The 18,442-nt window shown below is 45.3% G+C and overlaps 1 protein-coding gene and 1 long non-coding RNA gene across 7 annotated transcripts in view; one reads left to right on the top strand and one right to left on the bottom strand.

The window, feature by feature from the left end:
* The window catches only part of THSD1 (thrombospondin type 1 domain containing 1), a 30,053-nt gene extending 11,645 nt beyond the window's left edge, over positions 1 to 18,408 (bottom strand). The window contains exons 1-5 of one of the 6 annotated variants that reach the window (XM_036904873.2): positions 15,912 to 18,408; positions 15,682 to 15,816; positions 14,957 to 15,029; positions 10,594 to 10,736; positions 6,523 to 7,482 (exon numbers count right to left, since the gene is read on the bottom strand). In XM_036904873.2, the coding sequence (XP_036760768.2) occupies positions 6,523 to 7,482; positions 10,594 to 10,651 (1,018 nt within the window). In that variant the 5' untranslated portion in view covers positions 10,652 to 10,736; positions 14,957 to 15,029; positions 15,682 to 15,816; positions 15,912 to 18,408. Of the gene's footprint in view, positions 1 to 6,522; positions 7,483 to 8,797; positions 8,823 to 10,593; positions 10,737 to 11,363; positions 11,492 to 13,158; positions 13,260 to 14,956; positions 15,030 to 15,681 lie in introns of those variants that run through there. The other 5 variants (XM_036904878.2, XM_036904871.2, XM_036904874.2 and 2 more) reach the window with 5 other exon arrangements.
* Positions 12,654 to 14,723, top strand: LOC130679852 (uncharacterized). The gene is made up of 3 exons (XR_008992818.1): positions 12,654 to 12,776; positions 13,592 to 13,708; positions 14,413 to 14,723. It is a non-coding gene; the product is annotated as an uncharacterized LOC130679852 (long non-coding RNA).
* Positions 18,409 to 18,442: the final 34 nt, after the last annotated feature.

Below are 18,442 nucleotides of genomic sequence, written 5' to 3'. Positions count from 1 at the left end.
AGATATTGGAACTTTCAGAAAGAAAAGTCAAAGTAACTATGATTAATATGTTAAAGACTTTAGTGGGAAAGGTGAGCAAGATGCATGAACAGATGGAAAATTTCATCAGAACTGTGTAAATTAAAAAGAAGCAAATGGAATGCTAGAAATGGAAAACATAGTAACAGAACTGAAGAATGCCATCCAGAGGCCCATCAGTAGACCTGACAAAGCTGAGGAAAGAAACAGTGAATTTGGATATAAGTCGACAGAAATCACCCAGAGACACAAAGAGAAGAAAAAAGGGTGAATAAAATGTAATAAAATACCCAAGAGCTGTGGGACAATATCAAGTCATTTCTCATCAATGTTATTAGAATGCCAGAAGAGAAAAAGAGAATAATGTCCAAGAATTCTTCAAAAATAATGAAAGACACCAAACTACATCCATTATGCTCAGAAAACACTAAGCAGAATACAAAAAAAGAAAATAAACAAAAAACTTAGATATTCCAGATTCAAACTGCTAAAAAACAATAGAAAACTGAGGGCTGTGACAGGAAGGAAGGGGGAAGGTGGGAATATGTTGCACACAGAATAAAGATGAGAATTACAGCAGACTTCTTGTCATGTATGCCAAGGATAATGGAGTGGTATCTCTAAAGTATTGAAAGAAAAAATGACCAACCCAGAATTCCATATCTGGTGAAAATACCTTTCAAAAATGAAGGAGAAATAAAGACTTTTTCAAACAAAAATTAATAAGAGTTAATTAGCAGCAGATCTTCATTCTAAGAAATGTGAAAGGAAAATCCTTCAGGCAGAAGGAATATGATACCAGACAAAAACTTGCATCTGTGTAATGAAATGAAGAGTGCTAGAAATGGCATTTATAAAGGTGAAGGTAAGGTTAACTTTTTATTTTTAAATGCTCTAAAATATAATTGGTGGTCTAAAGCAAAATAGTAGCAATGTATTATGACAATCACACAAAGAAAGGGAGGAATGAACTGGGAGTATACTGTTATAAGTTCCTTATGCTACATTTGAAGCAAAAATTATCATTTGAAGATAGACTGAGAATAACAAAAGATGTATATTGTAGACACTAGGACAACCACTAAAAACCATTTTAAGATATAAATAAACCAACAGTGCCAAGTAAGTCATAAAAAAATTACAAAAAATTAATACAAAAGTCAGAAAAAAGAGGAAAAAGAAATTTATGGAATAAATATAAAACCATGAAAATGGTAGAGCTTAATCCAGCCATATAATGATTACACTTAATATAAATAATCTAAATATGCCAATTAAAAGACATCGATTATAAGACTAAATAAAAAAGCATGACTCAATTATATGCTGTTTAAAGGAAAATCACAAAAAAAGTAGGTTAAAACTGAAAGGATCTAAGAAGTTATACCTCATGAACATTAATCCAAAGAAAACTGGAGTGGCTATATTAATTTCAGACAACGTAGACCGCAGAGCAGGGACTACTACCAGCAACAAGGAGGGACGTTACATAATGAAAATGGTCACTCCAGCAAAAACCCTAAATGGGGATGCACCAAACACCAGAGCTTCAAAACACATACAAACGCTCCCAGAGCAGTCATGACTGACTGGTAAATGCACACTTCTCTTCCAAGCACATATGCAGTCGCTGCCAGGTAGGGTAACTGAATAGTCCCCTACAAAAAGTTACCTAAGACCCTCTCCACCAGCCCAGCCCAGGACTATCATCAGGTCATGCCAACACAAGGCACCAGAACACCCCCCTGCATAAACATCTCTCCTCATCCTTTATGGACAAAACTCACAATGCAGCAAGGGCATACACAGTACCGTGAATGCCTAAGGAGAACGTGCAGGGCAGATACATGCTCAGTGAGCCAAGCAGTGCGATCTGTGGAGTGAGTCATGCACTATGAGTCCTCTACAGCAATTAAACGTCTCTGAGATCCTCACAGGGTGGGAGCGTTACAGAGGAGTATCCTGGACCAGTGTCAACTGAAGTGCGGTAATCATGTTCCATCCAGAGGTCCAGCTGGACACAATACTGGCTCTGTGTTCCCCAGATCACAGGGCTGCTCCTCACATGGCCGGACAGTGAGCTGGCTTGCCCTCCAGCCCCAGAGCTGTGCGAACACTAAGCCCCCAGTGCCTGCAAAGCCTTGGGACTCTCACATTAAGGTCTCTCTGAGTTAACATGTTGTGATTTATTTTGAAAAAATTCTGGGAATTACTGGGAAATCTACTACTGTGAAATCTACACTGAAAATTCAGTCACTGTATAGTTTATCCTTCTCTTGTGCTCACATTTAAGACCACAAAGGTGGAATTACAAAAGCTAAGAATCCTTTTTGTTATTCTTTCTTAACTCCTATTTTACTTTACACAAATAGGAGTATGTAAATAAAGTTACTTGTCAAACTAAAAACATAAATTCCATTAGCAGGGACCAGAAAAATTGAAAAGTTTAACAAAAGCATGAATCTTGATGTCAAAAATCTCAAATGTTGAGTTCTTTTCCCTTGAAAGTAAAATCATAGCTTGCAGGACAATCAACTTAAAAAAAAATTTTAAGCTACGTTTCATGTCTTCTTATTTTTATACCAAATTAATCAAACGACACAGGAAGTGACCTAAATAAAGCAATAAAGAAATTTAATTTTAAAAAAACACAAAATTTAAAAATGCCTTAAGTAACTCTACTTGTTTCCTGAAGATTTTTACTAACAACTTTGACAGACATATTTGGCAAAAATGGGAAGCCACTAGATAACCACTGTTCACGTATTAGAATGAAGAGCAAGATGACCAGTATTCCAAATAGTCTTACTTCACAAATGAACAGCTGTTTTGTTTTGTTTTGTGCTGGTTAGATGTCCACACAGGCACTTACACTACATAACAAGCCTGTCTGGCCAGTAAAAATGCCTTTCAGGCCACTCTAGAGAACATGAATTCTGAATGAGCAAAATTTGTCTGGACTAGGAAAAGGGACATCTCCTTCCACCCCCAAGGCTATCTGAAGGAAGACGGCATATGAAATATTCACATCTGCAAGACATTTTGCTCAAGAGACAAAGTTAACTGACAAAATATGCTCATAAGAAAATTCTACAAAAAGAGCAAAAACAGTGGATAAGCAGATGGGATTTTCTGTGAGCAAAACAAGGCTCGTTTTTATTAGCACATCTTGCTTCTGCCTGGCCCAGCGGGCTCCAAAGTGGGTTACATGTCTTTCAAGAGGGGCCGACAAACAAGATGAACCAGTGAGATGAGGAGGAAAACACTGAAACTTTTTTTTTTTTATCTAAAAGCTTTCTATTATTTAATATATGGATAGACAATTGACTGTAGAGAACAGTGCTAGAAGCAACCCCAAAGCCAGTCTAACTACCACTGACCTTGGGCAAGTTACTTGATCTTTCTGTGCCTCTTTCTTCACCTATAAAATTGACAATATGATAAACTTAACTAGGGTTGTTCTGAAGATTAAATGGGTTAATATTCATAAAGCACTTAGAAGAGTGTCTGGTGCAAAGTAATCACTATATAAATGTTAGCTTTGTTATGTCAGATGGTCACATACAGTACGTCAGATTGTTCTAAGGTAATCCCAAAGGACAAGCGGGGTTCCACTAGGTAGGAGGGTTTACTGGTTAATTTCACTTTCAGAGAATCGTGGAGTATTAAAGCATCCGTGGGTCTGCTTATGTGAATTTTAAAAATTATATTTTCTAGTTTTGGGTAAACTAACTCACAAAATGGACAAGTGGTTTAAAAAGACTCCAGCAAAGAATTAAAAACACTGTTCGTGCAAGCACCTGTAAATCAGAAGAAACCAGCGGGGGTGACTCCTGGCAAAACGTACTACTACTGTTGGTAAAAGGCTCCCATTCAACTACACTATGAAGGAAAAACAAGACCGTGTAATCAGAGAAATAGTTATGTGGCTATAAAATTTAAATTATCAAGAAAACTGTATGTTAAATATACACAATTTTTATTTAAGAAAAACTAAAATAAAAACTATGTGAATACGGATTTATATCCTTTATCATAAGAAAATTCTCAACCTGTATATGTACTTCCTGCTTCGAGATGCAGGCTCATAGCCCCTTATCTGAAACGCCTGGGACTGATGTATTCAGCATTGAGAATGTCTCGGTTTAGGTTTTTCGCGTTACCAGGATGCCTGTAACCATGTATTACTGACACTCGCCTAGCAAAGCCTCAGCCCTCGTAACCAGACGCAGTAACAGCTCTGCAGAGAGAAAGATAAACATTCACACTAATAGGATAAGATCACAAATTGTCACTTTCGGCACCATCTATTATGTATTTGCTGTAAACTGTTTACGTGCTTTCTTCAGACCCTGAGGAGACAAAAAACCCACAGGACCTAGTGGCTTGCTGTTCATGGGAGCTGATGGAGAGGAAGGCGGCTCCCAGGTTCCTGACCTGAACCACTGACCGGCGGGGAGGCCCAGCGCTGAGGAGCAAGTTCAGGGATAAGACGATGGGTCCAATTCCAGGCACGGCGCTTTTGAGGCGCGTGGGGATGCCCGAGGGGTGACAGCCGTTTGGCTCACTTGGATGCAGAGTGGAGATGCCAACCTGGAGTCGTCAGCACCAGGAGAGTAATCACCTGGCAAGCATGTGAAGAGCAGAGAGTGCAGAAACCTAGCACCTCTGGGATGAGATGAGGCCTGGGTCACACAGGCGAAGGAGACCATGGGGGAACAGCTGGGAGAGGGAAATCAGGGTGTGTGAGGTCGCAGGATCAAGGCCGAGGAAGGTAAGGACTGCAGTGTCCCCAGATTTGGGGACTTGGAAGCCATCTGCTGGCTGCTGTAGCAAGAGCACGTTCAGGGAGGGATATGGGTTTGCGTGGGTTGAAAAGTGCACGGCGCGGAAATGAACCCCGAAGTGTGGTGACCTTTCCAAGAATATGGGGAGTAAGAGAGAGAAAGGGTATTAACTGAGGGACAAGTAGGATTGAGGGGTGGTTTTTGTTTTGATTTTAGATAAGAGAATTAAGTACCTTTCCAAGCTGATGGGAATGAGCCAGTAAAGGGACAGCTGGGGACAGAGGAGAGAGAGGACAGTGACTGACAGGACAGTGACTGACAGACAGGAGGCTCCTGGGACGGGCAGACGGGTTGGGGTCCACTCGGAGGAGAGGGCTGACCCTGCGCTGGAAGATGACACCTCTCCCGTAGCGAAAGCAGGAGGTGGACAGACCGGACCAATGCCTGCAGGCTCACAGGTACTTTCACCGGGGGGGAGTGAGGGAGCCTTCTGGCAGCTCCTGGCTACTCAGCACTGCAGGCGGCACAGGCAGCTCGGAGCGTTAGCGGGGGGCAGGTGGCGAGGCCCATGGGCAGCGGAGGAGGCAGGAGAGAGCTGCTGTGGAGCGGGAGCCCACGCGGCCAGCGCACCTTGCTGGGCAGCATGGGCAGCACGGTGGGTCTGGCTCCAGCTGGAGGCCTGATCCAGCCCCAGGGCCCCCGTCGCCTGGGTGGGACCTTCTCCCAGGCGGCCGGCAGACTGCGAGGTCCATGCAGAGCTGGAGCATGAAGGACAGCAGGGCCAAGGAGTTTAGGGTGTTGGCAGAGTGACCAGAGGGGTGGGCCGTGGAGTCCAGGCTGGGCAGACACGTAAGTGCAGCAGCGAAGAGGCCAGTGGGGGGGAGTCACAGGAAAGGACTTCTTCTGAAGAAAGGAGGTGGTAAGCTTGGGAGCAAGAGACACTTGGGGTCACAAAGATGGTCAGAGGCACAGGGGGCGCAGGGCTCAGTGGAGACAAAGACATGAATGAACCAGACAGGCCGCGCCAGATTAACCTGGTGCCAAGACCAGGCTGCACCCGGGAAACAGGGAAGAAATGCAAGGAGGAGCATGGGGGAAGGCGGAGTAACAATAACCCCACTTCTCTGGGATCAGATACGGCATTACACAAAGAATTCGGTGCTGGAAGAAGTTTTTAGAAATCTTGCTTTGAAATCTCACTAAGGAAGCTTCATCCCTACACTGAGTGACAACAGAAGGACACACGCTCAGCTCGAGGAAGCCAGAAGGTACCAAATACAATTTGAGAGTTAGCTTTGAATTCTGATCACGTCTGCCACTGATGTGCCACACGAGCTAATAAGTTTTTAGACACAATGAAATAATAGCTAACGCCTACTGGTGCTTCCTATATGCCGGGCAGTATGCCGAGAACCACACGTGTTTATTTCACTCAGTTCTCACAGCTGTCTGACACAGATCCTCTTTTTACTGTCCCCATTTTACTGACGGGGCAACTGAGACCAAGAGAGTTTAAGTACGTGGTGAGCTGGGGCTGTTTACCAGTCCTCCTAATTTTTCAGGTAAGGATGATAATGTCATTTGGGACATTATGAGGATTGAGCCATAAAAATGATGGAACAGTTCGTAGAATTAAGTTCACCTAAATTCAAAATAATACGTTTGACTGCAGGAAGGCACAATGTGAACAAAACAGGTGTTAAATCTCGGTACCAACCTATGTTCCTCTGGATGAGCGTGCAGTCCGCGTCCTTTGGGGGAACCTGGCTCCCGCGCGCAGCGCCGAAGCTGAAGCAGTACTTATTCCTCCCCACGTCGAACAGGGCGCAGCTGAACACGGCTGTCCTCTCCCCCAAGGCCAGGCCGCGCTCAGCCAGCCTCGCGCGCCTCTCCCCGGGCCGTCCGGGGGCCTCCTTGAAGACGGCGACCACCCCGTGCACCGGGATGCAGGGCGGGGGCAGCACCGCTACCTCCAGGCTGGACTCGCACGTGACTTCGGGCGCCAGCACCAGCTCGTAGCCGAATCTCTGGGCCAGGCCGACGGGGCCGCTGGCGGTGATGACCGAGTCTCGGCCGAACAGCCTCAGCACGACGGTGACGCGGGCTTCCGGCCCCACGGGCGCGCAGCCAAACTCAACCCACTGCCCTGCAGAGAGCTGCGTCCGCCTGCGGGCCCTGACCTCCAGGGGCGGCCCCGGGCCCGCTCTCGCCTCGGGGCGGCTGTCGGTGAGCACGACGTCCACCAGGAGGTCAGGCTTGTCCGCGGGAAAGGCGCACAGCGGCTGGCTGGTGAAAAGGCCCACCTGGAAGGCACTGCCTGCCGCCCTGGAGGTCCTGTTCAGGGCAACGCGGAAGGCGGGCCACTCCGCCTTCAGAAGGGCCCTCCCCGTCGGGGCTGGGCCGCCGCTGCCGGTCCCATCCGGGGCGGTGGCGAACCAGTAGTCCCCCGCCGCCCGGAAGTGGAAGCACTCGAACTCCAGCGTCCCCTGGGCCTGGTTGGTCGGGAGGTGCTTGGTGGCGAGGGTCTGGTTGGTGCTGGCTTCCAGCAGCTGGACAGACACGTTCCTCCGCGTCGCGTTGGCAACGCCGAGATACTGGAAGCCCAGATGCACCGTGGCGTTGCTGAGAGCTACGTGGCCCGGCCCTGCCAGGAGGAGGTAGTTGGCTTCTCCCAGAACTGAAACGAAAAGGTCAGAATGGGCTTTAAAAAGGGTATGTGAGCAGCGCTGTCGGTGACGGCGAGAACAACAGCATTTCAGACACAGAGATGTTTGAACAGGGCCAAGGCTGCTGCCCAGCGAGGCCAAGCGTGGGTCCTGGGGGCTGGGCCCTGCACGCCTCCTCCACCTTCTCTCTGGCCACGTTTGACATGACGGATTAGTGCCAAATACTCACAACATTCACCAGTGTGCCTGCCACAGAAATCTATAAAGCAAGGTGACAACGGACAATTCACAAGGTAAGAAGCCAACACATCTCTTTGCTCATCTGAATCACATTCAGGTGCTTAAACATTTAAATGGAGGACATGGATGCACAGTGAAGTGAGAGAAAACTTGATTTAAATGCTACACTACAAACGACTGTGGATTACCTAAAATGGAAGACCCTAATTATACTTCAGAGTTTTCATTTTCTGATATTTAAGTACTTATTCCCACCAGCCAAGGAACCAGTACCCCTGGTATGTTCGAGGCAGAATTTTGTAGATGAGTAACGAATGGTAACACCCGATTGTGCATGTGTCAGTCAAGGGCTAGAGTGGATGTCTATGGAACAGCCAGTGTTAATGACACTGCAGCAACTGCTACCGGCAGGACAGGACCATGACTGCGGGCCTGCAGGGGTCACTCGGTTAGGATTAATCGTGTTTTTTTGAAAGTAACCCATCAGAGTGGCCGAAGTAAAGGGTGTAAAAAGCACAGACACACAGGCATCCTTGTTTCTATTCTGAACCTTATCCAAGTACATATCAAAGGAGCCAGAACTGAGCAACACCACAATCAGCTGCCCACGGCAGAGGACAAGTCTAGATTTAAGGCACTGCTGGGCCTTTTTGGCTTAAAAAACACATGAAAGTGTGACTTCACTATTATTATACATGTACTGCATATGTAAATAATATATACAGATCACATCACATGTATGTGAGAGGGGCTCAATGCGGTGTTTGGGCTGGTATTCTTTAAATATATCATTATGTGTATTCAGTCAATTATTAGACCCAGCCCATGAATATACTGGCACATAGAGTTGTTTTTAATTAGCTCACACTTCACCCATTTCTTATTTAAGATGAGGTAAAATAAAACATGTAAAATTTGCATGGACCTTGATACTTGATCACCACTTGCTTAAACTGTGACAGGATAAAGTTGGTTTTTTCATTTAGTAGAAATAGAAGCTGAGGGATACTCTTTTGGACAGATGTAACTCAAGGTTAAGGAAGGGGGCTAATTACGGTGCATCTCAGGAGCAGGTGCAGAGCTGACCTGGTACCATTTTGTGAACAGGTGGCTAAGAGACTCCAGCACCCACGACAGCCAAAGGGAGGAGCTAAGACTGAGAACAAAGGTCTGGCTGACTGGCATCTGATGGGGCCAGAGGGTTCTGTGGTGTATTTTAAGATTGAGAGGCACACACCACTTAGTTAACCAGTGAAAGCCTCCTGTCAGGGCGGGGACTGTCAAGGAGGCAGACCAGATTCTGATCTGATGGGCAGCCAATCAATGAAAGACACACAGACCCAGCTGGAACTGGAAAAAAACATAAACAGTTAAGTTCCAAGCCCTGCAGAGCGAAGATGCAAACAAAAGAGAGAACTTTAAAGTTTACCATAGATTGCTTGTTTTTGCAGACAAGAATACATTCTCATTTAGAACACTACAATTTGGTTTTACCACATTCTAATTACTACTACATTTTAATTTTCTCTGTTCTTTCATTTTCTCTCTCCTCATTCCTTTATTATATTTAAATTAACAAGCGTCTCAATATAAGCAAGCTGTTTTTAAAAAACAAAAAAACCTAATGGGTAATGGCAGCCTTTGATCAATATTTAATGGAGATGAAGAGGGGGAAAAAACCCAGATCTATAAAAACACCTCCTATTCTATTAGCTTGGGCACTCAACCTGTATGCTCTACCTTAAGCTCGTTCAACTTTTATTTTTACATGTCAGTAAGACACCATGCTTTCAACAATGACAAACATCCTTGCAGACTTTAAGTTGAAAATTCTGATGTTTTTATTTATCATTATGAAACTAAGGACACGTTTATAATTTATGTGGCTGAGCAGAGCATATCTGCTTTTACACACAGAGTAATCTACTTTTAAGCAGCAATAAAAGACTTTAAAAGAAATGAATCCCAGACTGGTTTCCAGTGAATCGAGCATCTTCTTGTTAAATAAACTTAAAAAGACTGAGGAAGGAGATTCACTGGGCAAAATGAACCACACACATACAGGCCCATTTAAGTGTCTGTGTCACTGATACACAAGAGGCAAGATTCTCTATCTCTTGGATCACAATTTTTCATCCATTTGAAAATAGTCTCCACTCTCATACCATCAACTGCTTTGATGTCTATGAAATACCGGGAAATCTCCAAAAGAAAAGCAGTGAGTATTATATTGTTGAATTTATTGGGGCAGTAGCTGCATTAAAACTGAGTAATAAACTTAATTTTCAGTGAAACCTACTGAATGAAGCAGAGTAACATTAAGCACCTATCATATGCTCAGACATTCAAGGTGTTTCACATTTTTTATTTTATTGTATCATCACAACCCTTGACGTCAATATTATTTGCTAAGGTTTAAAGAGATTAAGAAGCTTGCCTAAGGCGTAGAGCCAGCAAGGATCACATCCCCATCGGTTCCAAAGATATCCTGGCAGCAAAACTCTCAAGCGAAATCTTATGTAGATTCCCAATATATAAGACATCATTTCACGTGCATGTGAGTGGAGTTGAAATGTATAATACTGAATTACTAGGAAATCAGTGAGAACTCAGATCACATGCTTGTCTCCAGTGGGTTAAAATGAAAGTGAATTGTTTCTGTTATCTTTTTAAAGACTGAAAAATATACTTTAAAAATAAATATTCTACAATAACGTAGAACCCTAAGAGAACTCAGGGTTGCGAGGATCACAGTTTAGAAGGCAGTGCGCTGTGGATCCTGCTCTGCCTCCTCCACGCAGGGTCCTCCACGTCAGTGCACTTACAAACCTCACATTTATGTTCCTTTAAGTGTTGCATTAAGTGAACTTAACAGTACTCACCATAGTCACAAAGCACCACCATCAATAGATTTGAAAAGTCTTTCAACATTTGTTTCATTCTGATCAGCAGAATCCAGGGTCCTCCGTCTCCTCATGACCTTTCCTACATCCAAATTGCAAGTTCTTTTTTTTTCCAAAAACACCTGAAATCAGAACTTCAAAAAGTGATCTCCTTGTTAACATGATTCATAAAACAATAATCATGAAAAGACAAAACCATTCTAAGAAGTCAAACTTCCTAGGCGATACTGAAAAGAAACTATGAGCCCCCCTTAACTTCCCTGGGAAAATGACCTGTACCTGTGCGTGCCCCCTTTGCCCCGTTATAGCTCACCTGCTCTGAACTTTGGGGCACACCCAATGCCAGGTTATCTTTGTGAAACACCAAGTTGCCTATCTCTATAACACATCCTTAGGTGGAAAGTTTGTAGTTGCTTAATTTCACCAAAACTAATAGCCAATCTGGGTAATACATTATTCATATATATATGCATGTGCTTGGTATTTCACACTGATCAATTTGCTATATTTTCACCTAAATTTCATTTTGCATTGTGCTGTGTAGACCATTAACACTGTCTTTCTTGCACAACTGATACGTTATTTGGATTGCTTCTTAACACCTGGGAGCTCTACCCAAATTACCAATGCCTTAAAAAAGATACCCAGAGCACTGCCCACAATAAAATGTGAGCTCCATGTGACCCTACTTCCCTGGTTTAGGGCATTCTACAGAGAAAACAGGTAAGTTACAATTATCTTCTGCCAACCTCCCAGTATTTGCTGCCAGTATGCATCAAGCAATAGATGATTTCATGCAGCAATCTTCCCAGACCTCCTGGCAGGGGCAGGAAAGACTGCTGGCCTGTGCTTCAGAACGCCTTGTGGGAGGAGGCAACTACTTTGACATAGACCATTAGATTACAGGATAAATACAGGGCACTTCGTGTCAGATTTTTTCATACTAGAGTCTAGGGAACTAGGGGTTACTAAACATAGCCAAATACCTACTTTCTTATGTTTACATTCCCCTCGTAATCCACAGTTAATGTATTTTAATAAGTATATTATATCCCAAATATATGGATGTTACAACCCTGCAGGTCAAACAGACATTCATGGCATTAAAAAGGCGCTGACTAAAACAATGAAAAACTGAATGGAAAGAAAACTGGTGGGTCTCGATTCGCTTTCTTTCAGCAGGAGTTGGTTAAACAATGGAAATACTGTGCTTCCTCAAAGGGAAGCAGAGATTTGAAGTGCAATTATGCAGGTGACGAGGGCTTCCCCTTCCCAGCAAAAACAGGGACACTCAAGTTTTGCTGGGCACAGATTTGATCCAATCCTTTTCTTAAACATGGACTGGGAAACCTCGCCAAAGACAGCGGGTGGGCATCATTGTGCCTCTGGCATGCCTGGGCACAGAGGGCAATTAAAACGCTTCCTTTAAGTCACCGACACTGGGCAACCAAAGTTAGGAGATGAAAATGGTCCCTAGCTCTCCAAAACTGAACCAGCTTCTCCCATGGTAACCATTGTTTTGAAAGAAGCTCCTAATCACAACTAATTTTGTGATTATAACACATTTTCCTTCTTATGAAAATGACCAGTAGAACACAGAACACTGCAATAATCATGGAAACGGAATTATAAAAACAAAACAAAAAAAAAAAAACCTGCCTACCTGAAAGCCATAATACAGATTTTTTTTTTTTAATGTTCTCAAGCTTTTGAAGGTAAATGCTTGAGTTTTCCTAGTCCAACCACTAATGTGAAGGCATGAACAGAGCACCCGGGATGGAACGGAGTGATGGGCAAAAGGGCATCACTTGGGGGGTTAAAAAAAAAAGCGTGTTTTCTTTTCTTTTTTTTAAACCTTGCTTATTTTCTTCCAACATGTTCCAAATGCCATGACTGGCTGCTTAAAAACGCTTGTCTTGAGAATCCTTTTGGGAAACTAAGAATCGAGGTAAATTTTATACGCACTCAGGAACACTCCCGTGCAGCGCTCCCGGACACGCTCACGCACTCCGGATGCCTCCCCGGGGGTGGGGGAGCCGCGCGTCTCGGCCCCGCGCGCGGGCCTGCAGCCCAGGGCGGCCCCCGCGGAGAGCGCGCCTCGCGCTGAAGCCGCGGCGGCCGGCGCCTACGCACTCGGAGGGAAACCGAGAGCAGCCGAGCGGGTGCGTCCCGCGGAGCCGTGCGCACGCACGCGTGTCCACGTCCCAGGGTGCGTGGCCGGGACGCGGGCTCCGCGGCGCGCCGACGGCTCCACGCCCGCCCCAGGCCGGGGGGGGTGCTGGCGCCTCCTGCCCGCGTCCCCGCTCAGCTTCCTTCTGGGACAACCACCCGTGGCCCAGGCGCCGTCGCAAGGGCTCCGGCGTCCCCGCTGGACGCCCGCCTCCCGCCGGCCTCGGCCCCGCGGCGGCACCTGCGCGGCTGCCCGGCTCCCGTGGGGCCTCGGCGGGCGGCGCGGGCGCTGCGGCAGGTGCCGGGTGGGGCCGGCGAGCGCGGCCGGGAGCGCAGGGCCCCGCACAGCCCCTGCTCAGCCCCGCGCCCTCTTACCTCCTCCCCGGCGGGCGGCGGCGGGAAGAGGCTCCCGGCGGCGAGGCAGCGCCCACACCCGCGTCCCCGCGCCGCGCCCGGCCCGCCCCGACGGCCAGACCCGCCCCCCGCCGCGCCTCCTCGGGGCCGCGCGGAAACCGGCGGGAGACGCCCAGCGCGGCGCAGCGGGCCGCGGCCGGGGCCAGCGGGGGGCGTCAGCCCGGTTCCCAGGGTCGCCTAAGGGCCTCCAGGGAAACTGTTCACGGAACGTGCGTCTTCGCTCCTCCTTCTCAGGAGCCACAATTGGTTACATTAAAAATAACTCTTAAAAAACTCCAATGCGCAAGTGTTAAAGGTCTTTTTGAAGGAACATGAGAGGAGTTGCACCTCTTTAGCAGGTAATGTGCAAGTTTACCACCAGCTTCTCTGTAACACAAAATATGTCGCTTAACAGACAAAACCGGTATGTGGCAATAGAAACAGCACAAGGTGGCCCAGACCTGGGGAGCAGGTGACTGGCAAGGGGCACCGAGGAACCCTGGGGGCTGAGATCTGCGTCCAGTTGGTGGGGGTGAGTTACATGGATTTATTATGCATCTAGCAAAACTCACCCATCTTACGATTTGTGCATTCCACAGTTGGTAAATTTTACCTGTTTTTAAAACCCTTAAAAACAGCATTTGCAGGTCTTTGAATCTATCAGTTAATCTTTTGAAAAGGGGCACAATTACTCAATTTTCAGAGGTACCAAATTTGCTAAGTACTTATGTGGCCAAACAATACCACCAGTGCTAATTAAATCCATCCGAGGCTTCACTGACAATGATCCATTCCAATACCCATTCACCAGCTCAAACTAGGATTCCTTTTAAATACCTGCCAGTCCTTAGCATTTTCGGTTTTGAAAGCAAAACCCAATGGGAAGATCAGGCTTGGGGGTTAGAAATTAAAGGATTCATTCCAGCCTGCCGTGGCAACCTTCGGTAAACATTTAACCCCTTTTCCTCCACTGAAAAAGGCATATTATAGTTCTATTGAAGTTCTGCGCTGATTGAGCGAAACAGACAGGGACTCGCTCTGTGTTCATGTTTCAGACACACACTGTCCCTAGAAATCCACTCTCGGGAGGTGGGAAGACTAAGTCCAGGTACAAGTGGCTGGATCAGTGTGCTTTGTCATCTTTAAAATAGCTGCTTGGGCATTTTTGCCTTAGTTAGAATTCTTGCCAAACTGCCTTCATTGGACATTTATGCTACAATTTAATCCTTTCTAAAGGAAGGCAACATAGACGTGAAGGAAAAAAAGCTTTCCAAAGGACAGTGCTATGGTCTCGTGGGTATCGGGCTAAAACTACTGGCTGTCCAGGTATCTTTCATTCTTTCTGGGTCAGGGACGGTCTAGTGATGTCCAAATTGTGTGAAGTCGATTCCTTATGTCAATAACATCTTTATACAAAAGGAGAGAGCTTTTATTTCCCTAGATAATACTCTGAGAGAACAGCTTTAACTGGCTCATGATTATCAGGGCACAAGGAAGAACATGAATGACCCAATTTTCATGCTATAATAGGATTTTACATGGGTGTTGTTGACCTGACTTTCTGGAGCCATCCCGTCTCATGGTCCTGGCCCACGTCACAGACTGAGTCAGACAGCACGCACACCTCAGACACACGCTCTCCTCACAAGTCTGCAGCCTCTTAGGCAGAAGGTAGACACAGATTTAGACTTGCTGGTCAATTCATGAGACATTATAATAAAAAAAAGCCACTCAATTCAGTTAATACTTAAGTAGGACTCTAACACGTACAATTACTGACCTAGGCCAGTGGAACTCCAACTATTATATCACAATCCTTGAACTTGAAAGCCGATTTCTCTGTTTTCTTAGGGCTTCAAGACAGTACGTAGAGAACAAGACAAAACATAGTCAAGTACAGGACAGAACAGTAACTCTTACAGTTTAGAAATTACAGTAGAGTTATGTCCTGGGAACATTTTTCTAAAGCAGGTGGGGTTGAGCAAAGTATGATTTTGATTATTGGCAGTGGGGGTGGATAAGGGAATGGGAAGTAATGAAAGGGAAATCTGGACAGACGAGGGAATGTGTCCCGGGGACGGGAAGGAACATATCTCATGCTGCTCCCAACCCACCCCCTTCCACCCACTGACAGTCTCTCTCTCGGTCCCTGGGAGCCCCGTTGACCAGGCCCTCCCCCTCCCACGAAGCCTACCCAGATGTCTCCCTGAGCATGGGGGGCATGTCTGTCTCCCACAGCACAGCACTTGTGCCCTGGCCACAGCGTACAGCTCACATGCCCATTTCCCCAGTAGGCCACCCTCTTAAAGGCAGGGGCTGTATTTTAGGCACTCTTTCATCCCACTCTCCAAGTGGACCACGAGGTCCCTTACACAGTATTATTCAAAAGTTTTTTTCTTTTTAACTGAATTGTATGGGAAGGAAAGTAGGATAAATGGAGCCAAATTATAAACAGGTATATACGTCAGAGTTCATTCATTCGGTAAATATTTATTGAATGCTTACTGCGTGCTACGCCCTGTTCCAGGCTCCAGGAACACATCCATGAACAAACCAGATAAAAATCTCTGCCTTTGTAGAGCTTACGCTCTAGATCTATCTTACGGGATCAGCAATAAGTTTACATAAATTTAACCATACCTATTGGCAAAAAGGAGACACATTTAAATAGTTTAATTACTGATGCTATAAAAGTCTACTGTTGGCATGTAACTTTTATTACATAACGTACTTACTACACTCATAAAATATTCATAGCCATGTATGGCTCTCCAGGCATTCTAACTATAAGACTGTATAGAGAACTTCACTGGCAACTGAAGAGATTTTCGAGGATGCCCTTGAGCAGGCTCAATTTCATCTTGTGAGGGGCTCAAGCTTCAAAATCTAACCGCTGGTGAGTTGTGACCCTGCTGCACCCACTCAAAACCTCTGCGGCTGGTGAGCAAAGGAGAAGCATTTAAGGGTTTCGGAATGCGGATGATGACACGCTGAACCCACATCTGGTCAGATTAGTCTGATAACAGGGAACAAGAGACACCACATTCACATGAATACATATGGTCAATCAACAGAGGAATTCACATAGAGAATTTTTTAAAAATGGTTCGTGAGCCATTTCCCATTTTTTAAAAACTAAAACAGTAAGAGCTTGAGATCATAAACATTTATAATCAACTCTTGATTATAAAATCTAAAAGAAAAAAATCTTAACATACTGATTTATTCTAAAAGTTTATCATTATCATTTATTTTTCAGGGTATTTTAAAAAGAACACCAAGTTAAGAAAGACCATTTTAAAATTTTGCAATAATTTTACTCTATATACATTAATACCAATAATTTAACCCTGAAAACAATTTTCACTTGTACAATGTAAAAACATTTTTTGACTCTGACTAAAAATATTCCATTACCATAAAGCTATAGATTTATGCTCCTAAGAGCAGTTAGGAAAGGAAAAATAATAATTATACCAGTGATAAGCACCAAGACAGAATTTTTTTGCACTTAGGGCCTGATTGGTTGTATTTAAAAATAGCCTCAATGAAGAGAGGACAAAAATAACATCTTATTTGGCAAAAACAAACAAACAAAAAGGATATTAAAATATACACACAGAGGTCTGTAAACAGTGAAGAATGTCCATTTTAAAAATAAAACAAAATCAACTGTACATATTTTTTAATTAATGTGACATTTGCAAATATTTCCCATGTCACTTTGCTTACTCTTTAATTCACTTTATACAACTGAGAGTGCGCCATGTTTGTTAATGTGTTGTCACACTTGTAAACAAGTACGTTGAATTATGGGAGTTTGCCGAAATGAATCCAAACTAAGAGCTAGATCCAGTGGCTCAAACGATTTCAGCTGCAACTCATTCAGAGTGGCAAAATTTTTTTTTTTATCTTTGTAATTTTTAAAAACCTTAGCCAGATGAGAGAGCATGTGCCGGAGCAGCGTGGGAGACTGAGGCCAACCAAGAGAGGAGTGACCCAGAAACAAGCTCACACCATGGCCCAAAAGACCCGGGCGGCCAGGCACTGCATTTCCCCCAAAAGAAACCTGAGGCGGGGAATGGGGAAATCGGGGGGCCTGTCACACAAGGTAAGTCAGCGACAGGTGGGGAAACAAGGACGAAGGCAGGATGCCTCGCCACGACCCTCCCGGGACCCCGCGGGAGGTGAAGCAGCAGGCAGGCATCAGGGACTGACTCTGGCTGCCCCTGGAGGAACCCCGGGTCTGCAGCTGAGGATCTGCAGGGGCATCTGTGGCAGCCTATAGCGACGGCCCCACACCTCGCTCAGCGAGAAGCGTCAGGCCTCCAGATGGACTGGGCACCCCGCCTGCTGGTCTCAGTGGTTCCCTCCATGCAGATACCGTCCCTCCGGAGGCCTGACCTTCCACATCCAGCCCCGGGCCCCGAGTCTGAGGGTAATGCCGACACACCACGCTGGGTACCACTGACATGTGAGTCACGTAGTCCGTCACTTACCAGGCGATCTAGACTCAGCATTAGCCATTTTGGTTATCTCAGTAATACTTCTTAGTGAGACAGCTTCTCCACACAACTTACAGTGTGTGGGCTAACAAAAAAATATTGCTGGTATATGATAGAAAGACTTTTTAAAGTTCAGTGTTCAAACTCCTTGGGAGGGAAAAGATGCATTGCTTTGCCACTCTCTATGTTCTGTCCTTGGCTCTCAGGGTCAGAGAGAACCAAGGCTCCTGCTAAACTAGATAAAGGTTCTCCCAGCCCCTCCACCCACACCACAACCCAAAGGGATTCCAGAGCTGTCTGCTTCCCAAATTTGTATTCCTGTCTCTGGGCATGTCTATACACCTCTCTAATTCGGTGTCAAAAATCCATAGTATTTTTTTAAACAAAATGACATAGTTGCATTCTTTAAATACCAGCCATGAAACCATCACTTTAAAAAAGTAGATTGTATACATAAGTCCTTTCCTTTTTTAACGTGATTTGGTCTGAAGACATGCTTATGACCGCTTCTAAAGGGGAGCCCTGGGGAGAGCCTCACATGGCTTGGGCAGTTAGATATTTTGTGCCAATGCTGTCAGGCTCTTAAACTCCATGGCGTAAGGTTTGACTTGCTCCACAAAAACCTCCCCAAATGGGCACATTAGACGCAGGGAAAAACTTCATTTGGAATTCAGTGAATTTTAGTCACAACAAACTAATGATCTAACCTGTCCAAACATCCTCTTTGTCTTCCCCCATGTTAACTAAATTCGCTTCTTTAA

This window comes from Manis pentadactyla, chromosome 2, assembly GCF_030020395.1.
Source record: "Manis pentadactyla isolate mManPen7 chromosome 2, mManPen7.hap1, whole genome shotgun sequence".
Classification (NCBI taxonomy): Eukaryota; Metazoa; Chordata; class Mammalia; order Pholidota; family Manidae; genus Manis; species Manis pentadactyla.
The sequence above is the reverse complement of the archived record's forward strand: the minus strand, read 5'-3'. Positions and strand labels throughout refer to the sequence as shown.